Source organism: Apium graveolens, chromosome 3 (genome assembly GCF_009905375.1).
Source record: "Apium graveolens cultivar Ventura chromosome 3, ASM990537v1, whole genome shotgun sequence".
In the NCBI taxonomy this organism is placed as follows: domain Eukaryota; kingdom Viridiplantae; phylum Streptophyta; class Magnoliopsida; order Apiales; family Apiaceae; genus Apium; species Apium graveolens.
This window is the reverse complement of record NC_133649.1, coordinates 3,285,446-3,303,726: the sequence shown is the minus strand read 5'-3', so window position 1 is coordinate 3,303,726 and position 18,281 is coordinate 3,285,446. Positions and strand designations below refer to the sequence as shown.

The 18,281-nt window shown below is 29.8% G+C and overlaps 2 protein-coding genes across 2 annotated transcripts; both read right to left on the bottom strand.

Annotated features, from left to right (window-relative positions):
* Window positions 1-95: 95 nt before the first annotated feature.
* Window positions 96-4,995, bottom strand: LOC141711461 (NEDD8-conjugating enzyme Ubc12-like). The gene is made up of 6 exons (XM_074513907.1): window positions 4,838-4,995; window positions 2,964-3,077; window positions 997-1,105; window positions 753-831; window positions 520-636; window positions 96-443 (listed from the first exon to the last, which is right to left on the bottom strand). The coding sequence occupies exons 2-6, from the start codon at window positions 3,070-3,072 to the stop codon at window positions 306-308; spliced, it is 552 nt and encodes a 183-aa protein (XP_074370008.1). The 5' UTR covers window positions 3,073-3,077; window positions 4,838-4,995; the 3' UTR covers window positions 96-305.
* A 2,061-nt stretch (window positions 4,996-7,056) lies between these two features.
* LOC141711458 (geranylgeranyl pyrophosphate synthase, chloroplastic-like) lies at window positions 7,057-8,514 on the bottom strand. The gene has a single exon (XM_074513905.1). The coding sequence runs from the start codon at window positions 8,298-8,300 to the stop codon at window positions 7,224-7,226; it is 1,077 nt and encodes a 358-aa protein (XP_074370006.1). The 5' UTR covers window positions 8,301-8,514; the 3' UTR covers window positions 7,057-7,223.
* Window positions 8,515-18,281: the final 9,767 nt, after the last annotated feature.

Here is an 18,281-nt window from a genome sequence, read left to right as displayed (position 1 = left end):
CAATGAAACTTGGGAAGGTTTAATGAGCATATATTACTGCCAACATATTCCTTAATCCAGAATTCAGTTCTGCGAAAATTAAACTAGCAAAAGAGTTAAAACCAACAGCACGTCACAACAGCTTACATGAAAACATCCGTCTTGCAACAACAATGAATAACAAAACTGAACCCCACTAATCGTGGTACAGATTTCATTTCAGAAAATATGGGTTCAGCATTAAGTTTCAGTTCTTTTTTACAAACACATTCTTACAGCATCGGCAGCTTGCAACTTCATTAACATGAGATGCTGCAACTATCACTCTACATGCATCGAGTGAAGAAGGTCTGACCCACGTAGCCACCAGACATTGCCCTTCGCACATTATTTTCAAACAGCTTAGGGTTATCCCTCAGCACTGCTGCTGCATCATGGTTTAAGGGGTCCTCGTGATTTGGTTCCTGCATAAACAACATGCTCAATTATAGATATAGTACAGTAACATGCAACCATCAAATCGAAGTGACAAATATCTACCGTGAATAGATGGTATAAGCCATAAATGACTGTGTTAATGTTGAGGACAGGCTTCCAGTCTTCCCGGAGGATGTTAAGGCATACATTCCCTTCCAAATCAATGTTCGGATGATAGATCTACACAAAGTTAATTCCACATTAGAAACTAAACAATAACTGATTTAATATAAGGTCATCTAAGTACCTGGGCTAAAATATGGGAGACATCTGCAAGAAATCAAGGTTTTCTTTACCTTCGTCTTGCATTTAACTTTTGGTGCTTCATGAGGATAGATAGTAGCTATTTGGAATGTGAATGTGAATATGCCACCCCTGAAAACAGACATCAAATGAGATGAAAATGACATTGAATCCAGAGATGCACATATGAAACAATCACTAGGGCATGCAATTTCTAGAAAGGTAACCGGCTGAAAGTTATCCTCAATTCCTTTCAAGTAACTGAACAATTAATGATACTTCCTTAGAAATACCTACGAGTAATATCCTTCATCAGGCCGAATTGTGACTTCAAAGTTCATCAGGTCATCCTTGCCATTGGGAAATGCCATGCTACATGTCTTAGGAAGGTTCAGTTCACTTATATCTACATAGAACGAAAAAAGATATATAGCATTCAGATTAATTTATATCAACAGTTCAAAGGAAACAGAATAATCTTTTTTTTGCTAAATGAAACAGAATAATCTTATAAACAACTAAACTAGCATAGCTACCCCTGTTACAAGGGAGATCTCATTTCCTGAATTTGCATCAATCGCTGTTCATATTTAGTACACACATACCCAAAGGCATAAATTGTTGATGGGCATGTCAGTAAATTTAAGACATCCGAAAGGATATTGTTTCATGATGTATTGCCATCAACCACAAGTGGCTTCCTTTGTGTAACAAACAACTATATATTTCTAAGATGAAGACACGAAGTAAACATAACTTTGATAGATATATATGGAGGCAATTAGTGACCCAAACTAATCCTAGATTCTGATTCAAATTTGAGTTTGATTTTTTAAAATTAATAACATTTGCCTGTAGAGAAGTGAAAAATGCCTTTTATGATTTTATGATACCCGATCTAACTTTCACGATTTTATACATAATATACAAAAATGACCTTCATTCTTCCAATATTACAATTTCAGTAACTATTCGCCCTTATTAAATACAGGCATTGTTAGACCGCTAAGAATACTTTACAAGTTTTGGTGAAGATGCCTAAGAAAAGTTAGCCTATTCTAGACCATGATATCCCCGAACTAAAAAAAGGTCGGCTAATGGTAAGTATATAAATTATGAAAGCAATATCTTTTACAACAGTAAACTTTTATGCACATAATTCTCTGTAGTCTGTAAAACTGACAGCAGCCAAACACTAGAACAGAATGTAAAGAACACAACTTTTCTTTGTAATATTTCATCACCATTCAGACATTCATAAATGGCACAGATCATGCCCTTAAAAGGAATACCATTTTCTAATAATTTTGTGATCCTCTAATTCTTGTAGAATATATCCATTCAACAATGCAAAATACCACAATGTGATTAAAGAATCAATAAAGAACGAACCCCCAATTCCAGTCAGGAGTTTCCTGGGGCCTTTATAACTAGCCCTTCAAACTGCAAATTTTAATTCACTTTCCCATCCTTTAACTACAATAACTAAATATTTGTTCAAACTGCAAATTTTAATTCACTTTCCCATTCTATAACTACAATAACTAACTATTTGCAATTTGAGAACTTAAAACAAATCTTTAAAGTAATTAAACCTTTTTAAAAGGATGAAACTGGTAAAATTTATAATTCTGATTCGTGCTGTAACATCATTTCGAACCATTCAATTTAAATTGGTATTTTCTTGAGCATATTTCTTGTAAAGAGACATCTACAACAGTGAGGGCTGGGTAGTTAGGTGTGACTGTGTGTATAGTCAAAAACAAACCACACCTCAAACCGGGACAAGCTCTAAGAGTTCAAGTTGACTCTCTGCCACTTTAATCCACAGTGCTAAGGTCACATGAGAGCATCTCCAATGAATTATACTATTTTGGTGTGAAATTTAAACCAAAATGGTGTAAAAGTTACACTATTCTCATATTCATCTCCAATCCACATACACTAAATCTTACACCATTCTTGTACTATATAGATTATTTTGTTACTAGAATACAAAATAAAGTATAAAAGTAATAAAGTTAGTAGGATACAAACGGAATAATTTTGTTTTAGGTAAGGAGAATAAAAATTTGGTGTAACACCAAATTTGGTGTAACTTTTGGTACAACACCAAAATGGTGCAAGATTTAGAGTTGGGTTGGAGAAGAATTTTACACTAAAATGGTGTTAAATTATAAATTTGAAGTTGGGTTGGAGATTGCCTGAGCAGTTTTGAAACGGTAAAATTTTAACTTTGAGATTCTGTTATTCAAATCAATAACCTTTATGAAGTCGTAGTTCTCCTGCACTTTGCTTCTTTACTGGAGGCTTCCCATTAGAATTCTCAGCAGCTTCTCTCTGCTTCTCCTTTACTTTGAACAATCTGATCATTGTTTCTATATTTATAAGAAACAACAAAACAAATAGTGAGCAAAAGGCATGCATGTAAAATTTGGCATCCAAGTGTTTATAATCTGGCTACATCCCAGTCTGTGTTTAACGATTAACGTGCATATAATTTATTTTTCTAAGTCTCGCTCTTAAATCTAAATATAGATTCCATATATATCTAAGTATAATCTAGTTTGATTTATTTAAGATATTTTAGTTCAGTAACGAGATACACTTTTGCCTTGGTCCAATTTCATTTACAAATGGCATATATCTTGGCCAAAACACATATTTTGCACTTAAATTGGCACGAATACAATTATCATTGTTAAAAAATTACAGCGGTGGTAATGGGTCATTGTCTTCCTATGTATCTATATTATTTACTCGTATTAACTAATGTTATGATGGGAAGATGAGAAAGACAGCAGGTACATAAGCATATGGGGTGGATGGGTGTGAACATTAGAGCAAGATAATGTTATGATGGTTGCCAATGGTGATCAGAAAGTAAAAGAGTAAATAAGAAATGGAAGTGAATATTGCAATGTTTTATTTCACAAGTGATAAGCAGTAAGGGGCATATTCTTTTCATTAAAATTGACTACCGTTCAAGCATATCTTTAAAAAAAAGTAATTGCTAGAGGTTTAAGCTTCCAGTTTTATTTCTCTGAACCATTATAGCCCAGGAGAAAAAATTGAGAAAGTTAAAAAAAATAGCTGATGAAGCTCATATTTTGGTTTATAAATCATATCTTACCAAATACAATAGCCACAATTCAGTATTCAACTACACTAAGAAAACTGTTACAAGCTTTCTAAGCACCAACCAAATCTCAGTTGAATTTTTCAACAACACTAACAAAGCCATTACAAAGTTTTTATGCATCAACCAAATCTCGATCAAGTTTCAACATCTTAGTCTTCAACTGAAACAGAATTAAATAAATGGTTTCTCATTATGATCATAAAGGTCTTCAACTAAAAAAACATAACAAGTGACATGATACTGACTCCTTACAGGTCAGTCAATGCCATAAAATTCATAACAAGTGACATGACACTAAGTGTTTAATGACATAGCAGAAACACACCGAGAAACCTACTTTCAGCTCCTCCAAAGCCATGCTATCCTAGACACATTCAAGTGTAAAAAAATTTGATTTGATCACGCTATTTTACACCACAAGCTACAAAAGAGAGCACAAAATACACGTATCCAGTTCAGGAACTTAAACACACCACGAAACCTACTTTCAGCTCCTCCAAAGCCATGCTATCCTAGACATATTCAAGTATAAAAAATTTCGATTTGATCACACTATTTTAGACCACAAGCTACAAAAGAGAGCACAAAATTCACGTATCCAGTTCAAGAACTTAACTCATCCAATTAATCTCCCGTAAACTAACTCGAATCTCATTTTACAGATAAAGGGCTCTTGATCCATCGTTGCAAGAAACACATACACACAAAATCTTAAATAAGTAAACCCCAGATATCAAAATCTTAAATAAGTAAACCCCAGATATCAAAATTCACAACTAGAATCAGTCAAACCAATAATCACTAAAACAAATAAAAGCTCCACAGTAACAAACAAAAACATCAAACCAAATCTAAGAATTAACCGATCTGATAAACATCCAAGAAACACAGACATAAAACAACAAAAACAAAAACCCATTTCAAATACACATAAAAGACATAAATATATTGAGTGAAAGTATGTAAAGTAATGGAAAGTTTAGGAAGGCAACAAACCTGTTTGATGAAATGTCTGAGAGAAAGGTCTAAAGAAAGAAATGGATATAAAGATTACAAGAGAGAAGAGGGGTCTAATAATGAGGAGGGGGTGAAAAAGAATATGAAAAAGATGAATCTGTGTGAAAAATACGCTGAATTGAGTTAGCTCCTTTTTTATTAATTAATTATTTGTTCTGTTTCATGTAAGCCTCTTGTTTATTTTCTCTCATTTTTGTACACTAGATGCCAGCTCTTCCTTGTTTAACTTATTATACGTTACTCTTTTTAATTGATTATATATTAATTAATAATTTTTTGAGACTTATGCTTAATTACATATATTTAACTTGCCACATTTCACCATGTGCATCTACCCCTTCTTATTCACAACCATAGGAATTTTATAGTGTGTGTTTAAGTTCACGTGCTAAGAGCATTTTTAATGAGATAAATCTTTAGCAAAAATATCCTATCTGTCACAAATTATACATAATTTGTATAATTTTGAGAACTCCAATCATACAAAATCTTTAACAAAAATTATAACCAATGTGATTACATTGGCTAAATTTGTCGAATCTCTCCAGAACTGTAACAAAATTATAAACACAAATTTAGTAATTATAACCAAGCCTTGTTGGAGCACATCACATTACAGGTTGAGCAAATTTTATATAATCATTATTTTATATTATTTTAGTCAACCATTTTAACTAATATCGTTGGAAATACTCTAACAGTTCATATTTAATGAGCTATCAAAAAAATTGTCAATAGTTTATTAATAATGATGAATCACTTATATTTATAAAAAATTTCATCAATAAAATTTTGACAACTTATCATATACGAATTTTTAGTATGTACCATTCGATGCACACCAGAAAAACCGTTTAACTAAATATATAATTCCTCCGTCTCTCCCAATTGTTATCGTTTCTAGGAGAGTGTCTGACACGCATTTTAAGATGAATATAAAGTATAGTTTTATAATTTTTTTAAAAAAAAATCTTTTTCTGAATAAAAGTTTAAACATTCTATTTTTATTCAGAAAAAGAAAATTTAAAAAAAAAATTATAGAACTATACTTTATATTCATCTTAAAATGTGTGTCGGACACTCTCCCATAAACAATAACAGTTACCGCGACCGAGGGAGTAACATTTAGCAAAGTGGAAACAATGTATGCTAAAACTGTGACGAATAAGTCAAAAATTAGGTACAATATTTCGGCCAGATTTATCAAATTTTAGGCAAACACTATTGATATGCTCCAGCCTATTGGTCACGAGAAAAGATTTCGGTTTCGAAATAGTCCCCAATAATTGATAAGCTTTTGGGACTGATATACTTGATGTAGAATGGAGGTTGCATGCGGTCCTCATCATATGTTTTCTTTTCTTCATCATTCACTTCATGTAGACTTTCTAAACTTTCATAAACAAGTTTGTCAACATGAGTTGTATATAGACAACTCTTCTACTATTGTTCAAGTGTCATTGTGTTCTACAAATAGGAATGAATCCCATTTTCCATATGTTTGTGGGATTATTCTAACGCCCGTTCCGTTCAAAAAATAAGTCCAATTTCCGTTTCGCACGATACAATGATCGAATGAATAATTGGATGGGACGAAGAGAATACTCGTTGGTACACGGATCATGTGGCAAATAACATTTTCATCTATCCCATTTTTTTATAGCGGGAGGGTATCTGACAACGATTTGTCAAGAGTCTTTATACAACAAACAGTTTTTTGTCCGTTAGATCAATTATCCAACGGTTGTGATTAAAAAAATACCTATAGAGGTTGCGGATATTGTCAGTGGTTCAGAGAGACGGACGGCGGACAGAAATAAATTTCTATTTAATAAGTGAAAATGAACCCCATATTAAAATCAAGTCTCAGCAGCAGACAATGTCCACGGTTCGTGACAAGAGGGCAAAAAGGTATTTTCTCCGAAACTCAGACAATGTTCGCGGTCCCTATACCTATTTTTTTTAATTACAGCCGTTACATGGTTCATCCAACAGCCAAAACCGTTTGTTATATAACTCATATGTGGCAAACGGTTGCCACGGACCGAACCCACCTATTTTATAACATTTCCTGTATCTCGTTGTCAATCCATATGACATTTACCTCAATGCAGCTGATTAAGAATCCCCTTTACAAAACTACCTAAAGTTTGAGTTCTCTAGCACAAATTTACAAAACTACGAAAAAAATGACTCAGTTGACACAAATTAAATACAAAAGCTGAATCAAGAACAAGAGTGCACAAATCTTGCACCAGCAAATTAACTACTACACTTGAAATCATCAACATGTAGCACCATTCTAACTAAGACACATGATAAACGATTTCTGTAACATACGTCTGCAATGAACCAGACTCTACGACTAATTTTCCCTATAAGCAATGTAATCAGCCAAAGCAATCAAAGGAGCTGCCTTAACCTCATCAAATCCCACCAGCTGATCTTTAGCTTCCTTGTTCAACTTCTCAGCAAACTCTCTCGATTTCTCCAACCCCAATAGCTTCGGATACGTAGACTTATCCACCATCAAATCCTTCCCCGCAGTTTTCCCCAATTCTTTCGATGATTTTGTCACATCCAAAATATCATCAACTACTTGAAACAACAGTCCCACACACCTCGCAAATTGTCTAAGTTTCTCCACCTCTTCCTCATCTCCTCCCCCTAAAATAGCTCCCAAAACCACCGATGCCTCAAGCAATGCCGCGGTCTTATGAATGTGGATAAATTCGAGCTGTTCTAATCCAACTGAAGAATCTCCCGTTAATAAAATATCCACCACTTGTCCAGCCACTAACCCTTGTGTCCCAATTGCTTTAGCGAGTTCGCCAATGGCTAAAACAATTCTGCTTGATGTAACCCCCGTAGTTGAAGTAGCAATGTGATAGAATGCAAATGCTAGTAATGAATCACCGGCCAGGACCGCCACATCTTCGCCATAAACCTTATGGTTTGTGGGCTTCCCACGACGAAGATCATCATCGTCCATACAAGGTAAATCATCGTGAATTAACGACATCGTGTGTATCATTTCGACTGCGCAAGCAGCGGGCATGGCGGCTGATTGGTGCCCGCCGACTAGCTCACAGGCGGCGAGACATAGCATCGGCCGGACACGCTTGCCGCCGGCGAGAAGAGAGTATCGCATAGCTTCGTGTATCATTGGGGGTTCTTGGACTGAAACGGCGTCGTTTAGTGCAGTGTTAACTAAAACAGCTTTTTCAATCACATAAGAGTCGAAATTGAATGTTTGAGGTGGGGTTTGTTTGGTTTGTTGATTTGTAACAACGGATGAAATGGGTCGGATTGGTTTTGGATTTGGGTAAGTGGGTTTGAGTTGGTTTGATTGTCTGTAATAAGTTGTCATGAAAGTGTTTGAGTGATTGAAGATTGAGTTGGTTTGAAGAAGCCATGGATTCAACATGTTCAAACACTTCATGTCCGAATTGGTGTGTGTGAATCCTAGGAATGTGTTTGAAGAGTGTTTAATTGGGAATGAATGTGTGTGTTTGATTTACAAATGTGTGAATGTATGTTTAGTGGAGGGTTGAGAAATGGACACTTAGATTGTGGGATGGTGGCATGGATGAAGATAGGATTTTGGATGGAGATCTACATCATCAACCAACACCACCATTTGTTTATTTCACTTTTCTTTTCTTAGGAATCAATCAATTGTGTTTCTATGCATTTGTTCATTTCTAAAATTGGAGGATATTTTAATTATAAGTAAAGTAAACTAAATTAAAATTATAAGTTAAAAAACCCAATAAACTTGTCCTTTTTTTACCAGTAAATTTTTAAACACCAACAACCTCAATGAACTTTCATAAATAGATTTAACTATAGTTATTTATGGTTGACATGGTTAAGTTGATTCAATATTAATTAGAATAACTATAATTAGTTTTTTGAAGTTATCAATTAAACAATGAAACAAAACACCTTTAATTTTAAAATGAACTAACTATTTAACCCGTGCATGGCACGGATAAGTTCTATATTAAATATATTTTTTTTAAATATAATATATATCTACATATTTACGATAAATGAGTTAGTATTAAATTATTTATATGATCAATATCTTGACATGATATATCATGTTTTGTAATGTTAATGATCCCCTTTATTTAATTATTCTTTTAAATATGAAACTTTGATATTTATTACATTGATATGGGTTTATTTTTGTTTATAGTCTAAATATAATAATTTATTAGGAAAGATAGCAAACAAATATTATATATATATATTGTTACATGCATGCGTATTATCTATTTATAATTTACTTTTCATGATACGTAAATTATGAATATTTTATAAACGACTCTTCGTATTGATTTGTGTATTCTGAAAATCTCATTCTAAATTCATTAACAAATTCTTTCTCATATTATTAATTAACAATCGATACCATAGTAAATTTGGTATTAAAAATATTTTTCAATTTCGTGCTAAGTGCACTATCTCTAACAACGATTTTCCTTTAATATAATCAGTATAATAAATATATTCCTCAAAATGATAAATTTTAAACACTGTGTTATCGATTTGTGTTAATATTATAATGATAATCCGATAAATATAATTAATGTAAAGTAATAAATTGTTAATATAAATAATTAAATTGTAATGCTTATATGCAATAAAAACAAATACATTTATATTAAATTCAATTCAATTAATATAAAAAATACAATTAATACATGCGCATTAAATAAAAAATCATTAATATATAATAATATGGGGGCAATATAGTAATTTTAACATAAATAAAATGTCTCATAAACCCCTAGATTATTTTATAACGACTCTTCATATTTATTCACATGTGTATTCTTTCCAAATTTATTGACAAATTCTTTCACCTTACGATTAACAATCGTTGTCATAATCAATTCGTCATTTGTGAAAACTCTGGTTCGTCTCTATTTATATTTAATTTTGGTCGAACGATGTTTTTATAATTATAATCTCCATAACCTCTACCAGTAAAACTTTCTTCACATTTCCGTGCTCAAATCTACTAACTTTAATAGCGTTGTTTTCCTTGAATATAATCGATGTAATTAATATATTCACTCAAAATAATAAATTTCAAACATTGTGTTATCAATTGGTGTTAAATTATAATGAAATAAATGTAAAATTTATATAAAGTACTAAATTGTTAATATAAATAATGAAATTGTAATGATTAGATGTAATAATTACTAATTAATACATGTCTACAATTAATACATGCGTATTAAATATAATATTATTAATATATAATACTATGAGGGAAAAATAATAATTTTAACATGAATAAAATATCTCATAAACCCCCTATTTGCTTTATCATATATATAATAGATAGAACATGAAACTAATCTAGAATCGTATAATAATATATGTCAAATATAAATGACTAGCTTAAAACCCGCATACTCCAGGCTAAGCTTTCGCGCCTAGTCTTGAACTTCGTGAAGAACTCATTAATATACACATAGCTATATAAGTTAGTGATGCTGCAGTTTTAAAAAATAATATAATGATTAAATTTTTTATTTTTTATTAATATTTATAGGTGTGTTTACGAAATATTATTATATTTAATTAAAAGATAAATTTTAGCTGATATCCATAGTATACGAATTGTCACTAGTCTGTTAACAGGCCAAATCCAACTAACTATATTCAGATTTATGTTGGTTTAATATGTTTAAACCCAAATTAATAGTAAAATTTTATGTCAAATTTTATGTGTTAATGACAAAAAAATTATGGTAGTTTGAGACCCGTTATATGAACCAAATCCAACTAACTATACTTACTATTTTTTATGATTATAAAAATATGGGATGCAGACTTTAATTTATATTTGCATAATTTTTTAAAAAATAAATATTACCAGAAATACCCCTTTGACAATAACATTAACGTCTGACTTAACGTCAGAACCGTTAAAGGGATATTTATTGACGGCGTTTCTAAATTTCGGGGTGCAGCAAATTAGTCTTTATTTATTTATAATATTAGAGGATATTTTGATTATAATATTATTAGCGATATCATGCACTTTATTAAATAACAAGCACGTGGTGGTGTATAGACTTTCTTTATTATTTATGATATATCGATTATATATTCTTTAAAATTATTTGTTTCAACGCATTTTGCGTTTTCTTATCACTAATAAAATAATTATGTAAATTACAAAAATTATCACTCGAACCATGCGAAGCGGGCAAAAATTTCTAGTTTATTTATTTCTAAAAATAGAGGATATTTTTATTCTAATTTGAGAGTAGGTCTAAACTTTAGGAAAGTTTATCGAGGTGCTATCTGAATTCTAATTTATAAGTAAAGTAAAATAAATTATAAGAAAGTAAATATCAAATAATACTCGTAATTACATATTTACTTGAATTTGTTATGAACAACACCGCTTGTATATTGTACTACATTTCTTTCAGTTATTTCTAAAATTGGGGGATATTTTAATTATAAGTAAAGTAAACTAAATTACAAGTATTTAGCAAAAAAAAAACGAAATTATAAGTCAAAAAAACTCAATAAACTTGTCCTTTTTTTGCCAATAAATTTTTAAACACCAACAACCTCAATGAACTTTCATAATTAGGTTAAAATAATTAACTATAGTTATTTATTGTTGACATGGCTAAGTAGATTAAATATTAATTACAATAACTATAATTAATTTTTTGAAGTTATTAATCAAACAATGAAAAAAACATTTTAAATTTTAAAATGAACAGAATACATAAAACTAATCCAAAATCGTATAATAATATATGTCAATTATAAATTATTAGAATTTATTTAATGTAAATTTTTCAACAAAATCTTAAAACGAATATTGCAATTAAAAATCATAAATTTATATTAGTAGTGTTAATTTAGATAAATTAGTATAAATTATCTAAAATCATCAAAATATTAATATAAAGTAGGCAATTACTCATAAGTAAATATAGGTTTTTAGGAGGAAAACTATTCTTTTGCATACTGAACTTTAAAAAAAAATGATCTAAAAAAATTATAAATTGGATGATGGTTACGTTTTTTGCAGCCAACAAGTGTAAAAATATTTAATTCATAACCAAGATTCATAAATTTAATCACGGTTAGGTTTTTAAATTTTTCTCATTCTTTCTTTTTTCATAGGGAACCTGGAGCCGCTCCCATTCGGATACGCACGGGGTAAACCCCACAGGCTAACCAAGATAAACGACACTTAAGCGACAGACTCTGGTACATGAGACTTAATCATAAATGTTCCTCCCGTGAAGTGAAATTCAGAACTGTAACCAAGAGGATAATTATCCTCTTTTTAACCAACTGAATCAACTCTTGCGAGTTCATACTTTAGTATAGTTCAACAAGCTTATCAATTTTTTGCCAAAAAACCTCAATCATACTTTAGTACAATTCATTGGGGTTTTTGATGAAAAAAATATTTAAAAGGTTTTTTTGGCAAAAGAATGATAAGCTTGTTGGGTTAATAAATGTGTGATATTACTTGAGTTTTCCCACGTAGCGGTTTTGGTAAACAAGTATTTATGCTTGGTCACAAGGCGATTAAAACAGCTGAAGTGGAAATTATTAAGTATGATCAGGCTTGTAAGAATATTCAACAAAGTTTTATACTCTTTGCCCTTAACACGTTTGAGTTTTTGATTTTTGTTGCAGTTAAATTTTTGAGAAGAGTGCAAAAGATCATGAATAAGAATATAAAGACATCAGACTCGACAGGATGCAATTAAACAAGGTCTTGCCGTACATCATGTAGTCTGTTCACCTTGCAAATTTATAACTTGAATGTATTGAAATTTATTTAAAATACACATTTTAGTTAGTAAATATCAATTGAGTAGTACAATAAATCCGAGATTGGGTAAAAAATGATGTAATATGAATGAGGTGTCATTTTAAACTATTTAAATTAATGTGATTTATGTGAATGCATGAGATTCATCTTTTTAATTGTATGATGACCAATCGGAATGTATTTATATGTTTACTTGTAAATTGTAACTGTCATGATCTCAAGAAAAATATTTCAAGATTTATCTCAGAATCCGTATTCCTTTTTAACTGTAAGAGAAATGGATATTGTACTCTAATTACACTAAATTGTTGTTTTTTTTAAGAATATGGGAGCACGATAATTTATAGTATAAAAAAAAATTAAGTATTATTATATAAAGATGTCAGAATGATTACATTTTACATGAGCTTAAATTTAGAATTTGATTTCGATTTTGACATAAATGTATTTCTTAAACCGAAAAAGTTTGGATTTGGGCTTTTATATGGATTTAAATATATTAAATATATATTTTTAGATACTTCTTTTATATTTTTTTATTAAGAAAAGGAATTTTGATTTATATATTTAAAGTTAAAGAAAACTCAAAAAATAAAACTAAAAATATAGTTAAAAGCAACGAACTTATAACATTTTATCTTAAATTTAAGGATATAAATTATTCCAGAAGAAATTTTTTAGAAACAAATAGTTATTAATATTATATAAATTAGTGAATACAAACTGTATAAATTATATATTTATATCTTTTCATAAAATTAAAAGATGGTGCTTAAATGAGCACATGTTTCAAAATGAGAACTGATAATATAGCTGACCATTCGGCTGGTTCGTTCGAAAATCAAATCAAACCGAAATAATCGAATTAGTATTTTTTTAAACCGAATCGAAGTTACTTATGAACTGACCAAAAGACAGAACCAAATTATTTCAGTTATTCGTTTTGCTTTCTAAAATCCAAAATTTTAGAATCTCTTACATTCAAATTATGGATTATTAAAAAATAAATAATCGCAACGAACAACAAACACCAAAATGCAATAAAACAATACTAGTAGTAATTATTGTGCAGTGTGCCGACATGAGAGTCTGAGACCAACAATAATAAGAATTAAAATAGTTAAAGTCATTAGGTCTTTAACTTAAAACATGAGAAAAGTAATTATGCAACACTAAATATACTAATTCGATTTGGACTGATTGAGAATCTTTGATACTTGGGGAACTGAATTGCTGATTTGCATGTCGGTGGTAAGTGGCAGAGTTGGAAAAAATATTTGGGTCGTAACTCGTGTCCGTTTGGGAAATTTTAAAATAAATAACTTATAATTTAAAATGATTAAGTGCGAAATAAGTGATAAGTTGATCAATACTTATAAGTTCTATAAGTGTTTGGATAAATTTACTTACAAGTCAGAAGTTTTTTTATTTAAATGAATTAAAATAAATAATTATTAAATACAATTATCTTAGTTCATGAATCTTAAATTAGTAAATATTTAAAAAATTATATTTTAAAATCAAAACTTTAGAAAAAAGTGAAAAAATGAAAATAAGTTGGAAAAAAGTACGTCACTGCCAACTTTCAACTTATCAGCTTATAAGTTGTAAATTCAGCTTATAAGTTGGGTCGACAAACACTCGTCGATAAGCTGTTACGGACTTATAAACCATAAGTGTCTTATAAGTATATTGCCAAACAGGTCCTCAATATCTTAGGTCGTGATAAGGTAGTAATAGACGGTGTCTCCTTTATTGTAGTGATAATATTAGTATTAATAATATGATTACACCAGTATGTTATTTCTAAAATATAATAAAGCTATATATATATATGTAATTCGATAAATTTAGTTTTAACGGGACCGGTATTCGGGAAAGTCAAACCAAACCGATTTTATTTCGGTTCAAATCAAAATAACCGATTTTTTTTAAAAAAAAGTTCAATTTAAACTGAATCAAAATTGCTCATTTCGATTATGAAAGATTAATGACGATAATGAATCCTAAACTCGAGATAAGCTTGAAATTTGAATGAATATTTAGTATTAATGTCCAAAAAAAGTCAGCTCCCAAATCATTCAGCAGAGACTCTCAATGATGTTGAGATTTTGTTAGATGATGATGTGGGCATTGGATTTAATTTCTAACGGGGCAAACTCAAGAAACAGCTAATAAATGAGCCACACAAATTAAAAATATTAAATCGAAAGCATATGTTTATTCATGCTATTAATTTTAAATTCAACATGTAGGTTGAATAAGTGATAACGATACTAGTTTATGATAAAAAAAAAATATATTAACAGATTAATAAAAAATACAAACTATGTTCCATCAACTATTATTACAAAAATTAAAAGTTCCTGATCTCAAATCATAAAATATCTCAAAAAAAAATCAAGGTTTATATTACACTATTTCAATAAAAATATAAATAATCAGCACCCCACATATTAAAAACAAAAATTCGAGCAAATAAAAAACAAATTATAATTTTTATTACTAACATCAATACCCAAAGTCTAGAAATTAAATTGGGATAAATAAGAAACAAAATTGCAAAATAAAAAATTGAATCACAAATGTAATTTTGTTTAATTAGATTTTAACTGATTGAGTCAATTTGATAAACATGAATGTGGAGAAATACATTCAAATAATTTAATCATATGTGCTTCTTTTTAACTCCTGCTGGGACTGAATTGTACTCCCTCTGTACCAAAATACTTTTCCCGTTTTGACTTTTGTCACTGTTCACGTTAAGCGATTGATTATTAATTTACGGTTAATTTATAAGATCAAACATAATCATGAATGATCTTGTTGTATTAGTGTTTACGAGTACTTTAATACAATGAAATTTTTATATTTAATACAAATATGAAATTAAAGATATTAATAATAAAAAACGTGCATTTTGACATTCACAAACGTATACGACACAAATGGGAAAAGTATTTAGGGACAGAGGGAGTATTAAACACCTACATGGTAAAGGATCTGCTTAATGTTGACCGGGACATAGCCAACCCTAGCCCCTTCTATGGTCCACCCGGATGCAAAAAGTCAAAGACCGAGAAAAGGGACAAGCCCTTTCAAGCTGTTGATTACAAGAAAATATATTTTAAGCTTATTAGGCAATTCTCATTACCAAAGAGAAAGACTGGATTTATGGGATGATTATGATAAAAATACATAATATCTCAAGTTTACTTTGATGGCTAAGATTTATGAACAAAAATTTAACTCCTCAGTCAATTAAGTAATAATTACTAAAGTAAATTGAGGGGCTTCTACTGGTTTTCTTCAGGGGAAAGCCCGATCTTTTCATTTTCTTTTATTCTGATTGATTTTTTTTCAATAAAATCCAAATCTTTTGGGTATTCATATGTCTCTCCTTTTGGAGTGTGTTTGTCTCTCCTTTTGGAGTGTTTGTTATGTTTTTGTTTAGTCATTCTTGGATTAATTTGGTATTGGATCTGTTGAGGACGAAGTTGCTGATAGTTTTGGTGATCTGCAAAACCTGTATCGAATCTGGGACGGTGCATTTCACAACCAAAGATTGTTCATCTTTTATGGGTTTACACTTTCGACATGTTTATAGCTGGTATCCGGCATGCAGATAGTTGGGATGTTTTCGGCATGTAGATAGCTGGGGTGCCGCTTCTTTAATCTCATTTTATGCGATTGTTGTTTCTGAACATTGGGCTAATCATAGTTTTTACGTGATTTGGTCAATTGCGATGTTGTTATCTTTAGAGATGCTAGTGCAATTTGGATCGCTTGAGATGTCTTTGATTTCGTTTTTAGCTTCAAAAATTTTTAAATTCTATGTCTACTTAATTATATAACTTGCATATCATTCTTAAATCTCTCACTAATGTAAATATTATATTTGAAACCTCTAATGTATTGTTAACTGAAATATATGATTTGTTGGAAACTATAAGTAACTTAAATTAGAAAAATATAATAAAGAATTTAAAGTTATTAAAGATGAATTGATTGTTATTTTGAAAAGAATATAAATTCTCAAAAAATAGTTATAAAAAGAATATGAAATGATTGCTAAGTGAAAAAGAAACCTGTAATGTTCATAAAAACAATATTGATCTGCAAGAAATTAAAACATTATGCGAGAAGACGTGAAAATGTACAATATATAATGATCCGTTGAAAGATAAAATTAATGTTTTTGAGAAAACTCTAAATAAGTTAGGCAGAAAATATATGGAATGCATCAATTGAAAGAAAGTTAATAAAATTAATACATGTCATTTATCCAATAAGAAACTTAAGAATAAATTGAAAAATATTGAGGATAAAAATGTGATATAAGAAAAAAGAATAACGTAAACGATTAAATAGGGATTAACAGACAAAATAACTACATTTTATTTGGCTAATTGACATTAGATAACATAATAACTGCACTTATGACAAGTTTGCTTTCACAAAAAGATTATGTGAAATATGATAATGCTAATCACTTATCTAATAACTCCAAATTTGTATCCACACGAAATTCTCTTATTCTATCAATATAAGTATATAACGTCTATCCTTAAAGTTTAAGTAACCAATCGCACTAAAATTTTTAGGTGGTAAAATTTTATACTTTTCAACACTTTCTTGCTGAATTGTACGATACGTTTTGCTATAATTGACAACGCTAAATACAACCAATACCAATATAAATATCAATAACAATTATTTAAATTAAATAAATGGGGGCGTTAGGACTCGAGTATTAATAACAAATATTTAAATTAAATAAATGGGGGTGGGAGGACTCGAACCCGAGTCTCTCTATAAATTGAGCTATAATATCATGTTAACTAATCAATCGCACTAAAAATTAAGATGGCAGATGAAAGACATCTTATATTCTTCAACATGTGTCATCCTAATATGTTTGTTTATAATATTTTGATGTCATTTTTTATAAATCGTTATTATGTTCAAATGTATCAAATTTGTCGAATATAAGTCATTAAAAACCAACTTCCGAAAATATGCAAATTCTTATTATTTTCGCATGTGTGTTTAATGAGTCTAACATAAGTCAATCAATCGAAATCGGCAACTTCTGAAAACACCAATACGAAAGTTGTTGATGTAAAACATTGACGATGGTTTTATAATTTTTTTTAATATTTTATAATTACAGTATCATCATAATTTTTTAGAGCAAGCAACACTTATACCACTTTAAAGTATTAGGGTTGAGACTCAGAAAAAAATATTATTTTTCCGAGTTTATTACTTCATCGGAAAAATGCACTATGTTCTTTATGCTGAAACCGAGAAAAAATATTATTTTAACGAAATTATTACTTTAACAATTACTACCTCCTTCTCATTTTTTTACAGTTTTTTCACATGATTGACACGCATTTTAAGACAACTATAAAGTATACTTTCGTAATTTATTTTCAAAATTTTCTTTTTTTATATAAAAGTTTGAACATTATAATTTTATTTAAAAAAAAAATTATAAAAAAAATTATACAACTAGATTTAATAAGAGCACGTGCGAGGATCCATTGGGGTAATTGAAGTGATATCGTCATCTCTTAT

Coding starts and splice junctions, on each gene's coding strand:
- LOC141711458 (XM_074513905.1), bottom strand. CDS start 8,300: ATGAAGTGTTTGAACATGTTGAATCCATGGCTTCTTCAAACCAACTCA.
- LOC141711461 (XM_074513907.1), bottom strand. CDS start 3,072: ATGATCAGATTGTTCAAAGTAAAGGAGAAGCAGAGAGAAGCTGCTGAG. Junction 1,106..2,963: donor AGAACTACGACTTCATAAAG/GTTATTGATTTG, acceptor CGTTCTATGTAG/ATATAAGTGAACTGAACCTT. Junction 637..752: donor AAGTTAAATGCAAGACGAAG/GTAAAGAAAACC, acceptor AACTTTGTGTAG/ATCTATCATCCGAACATTGA.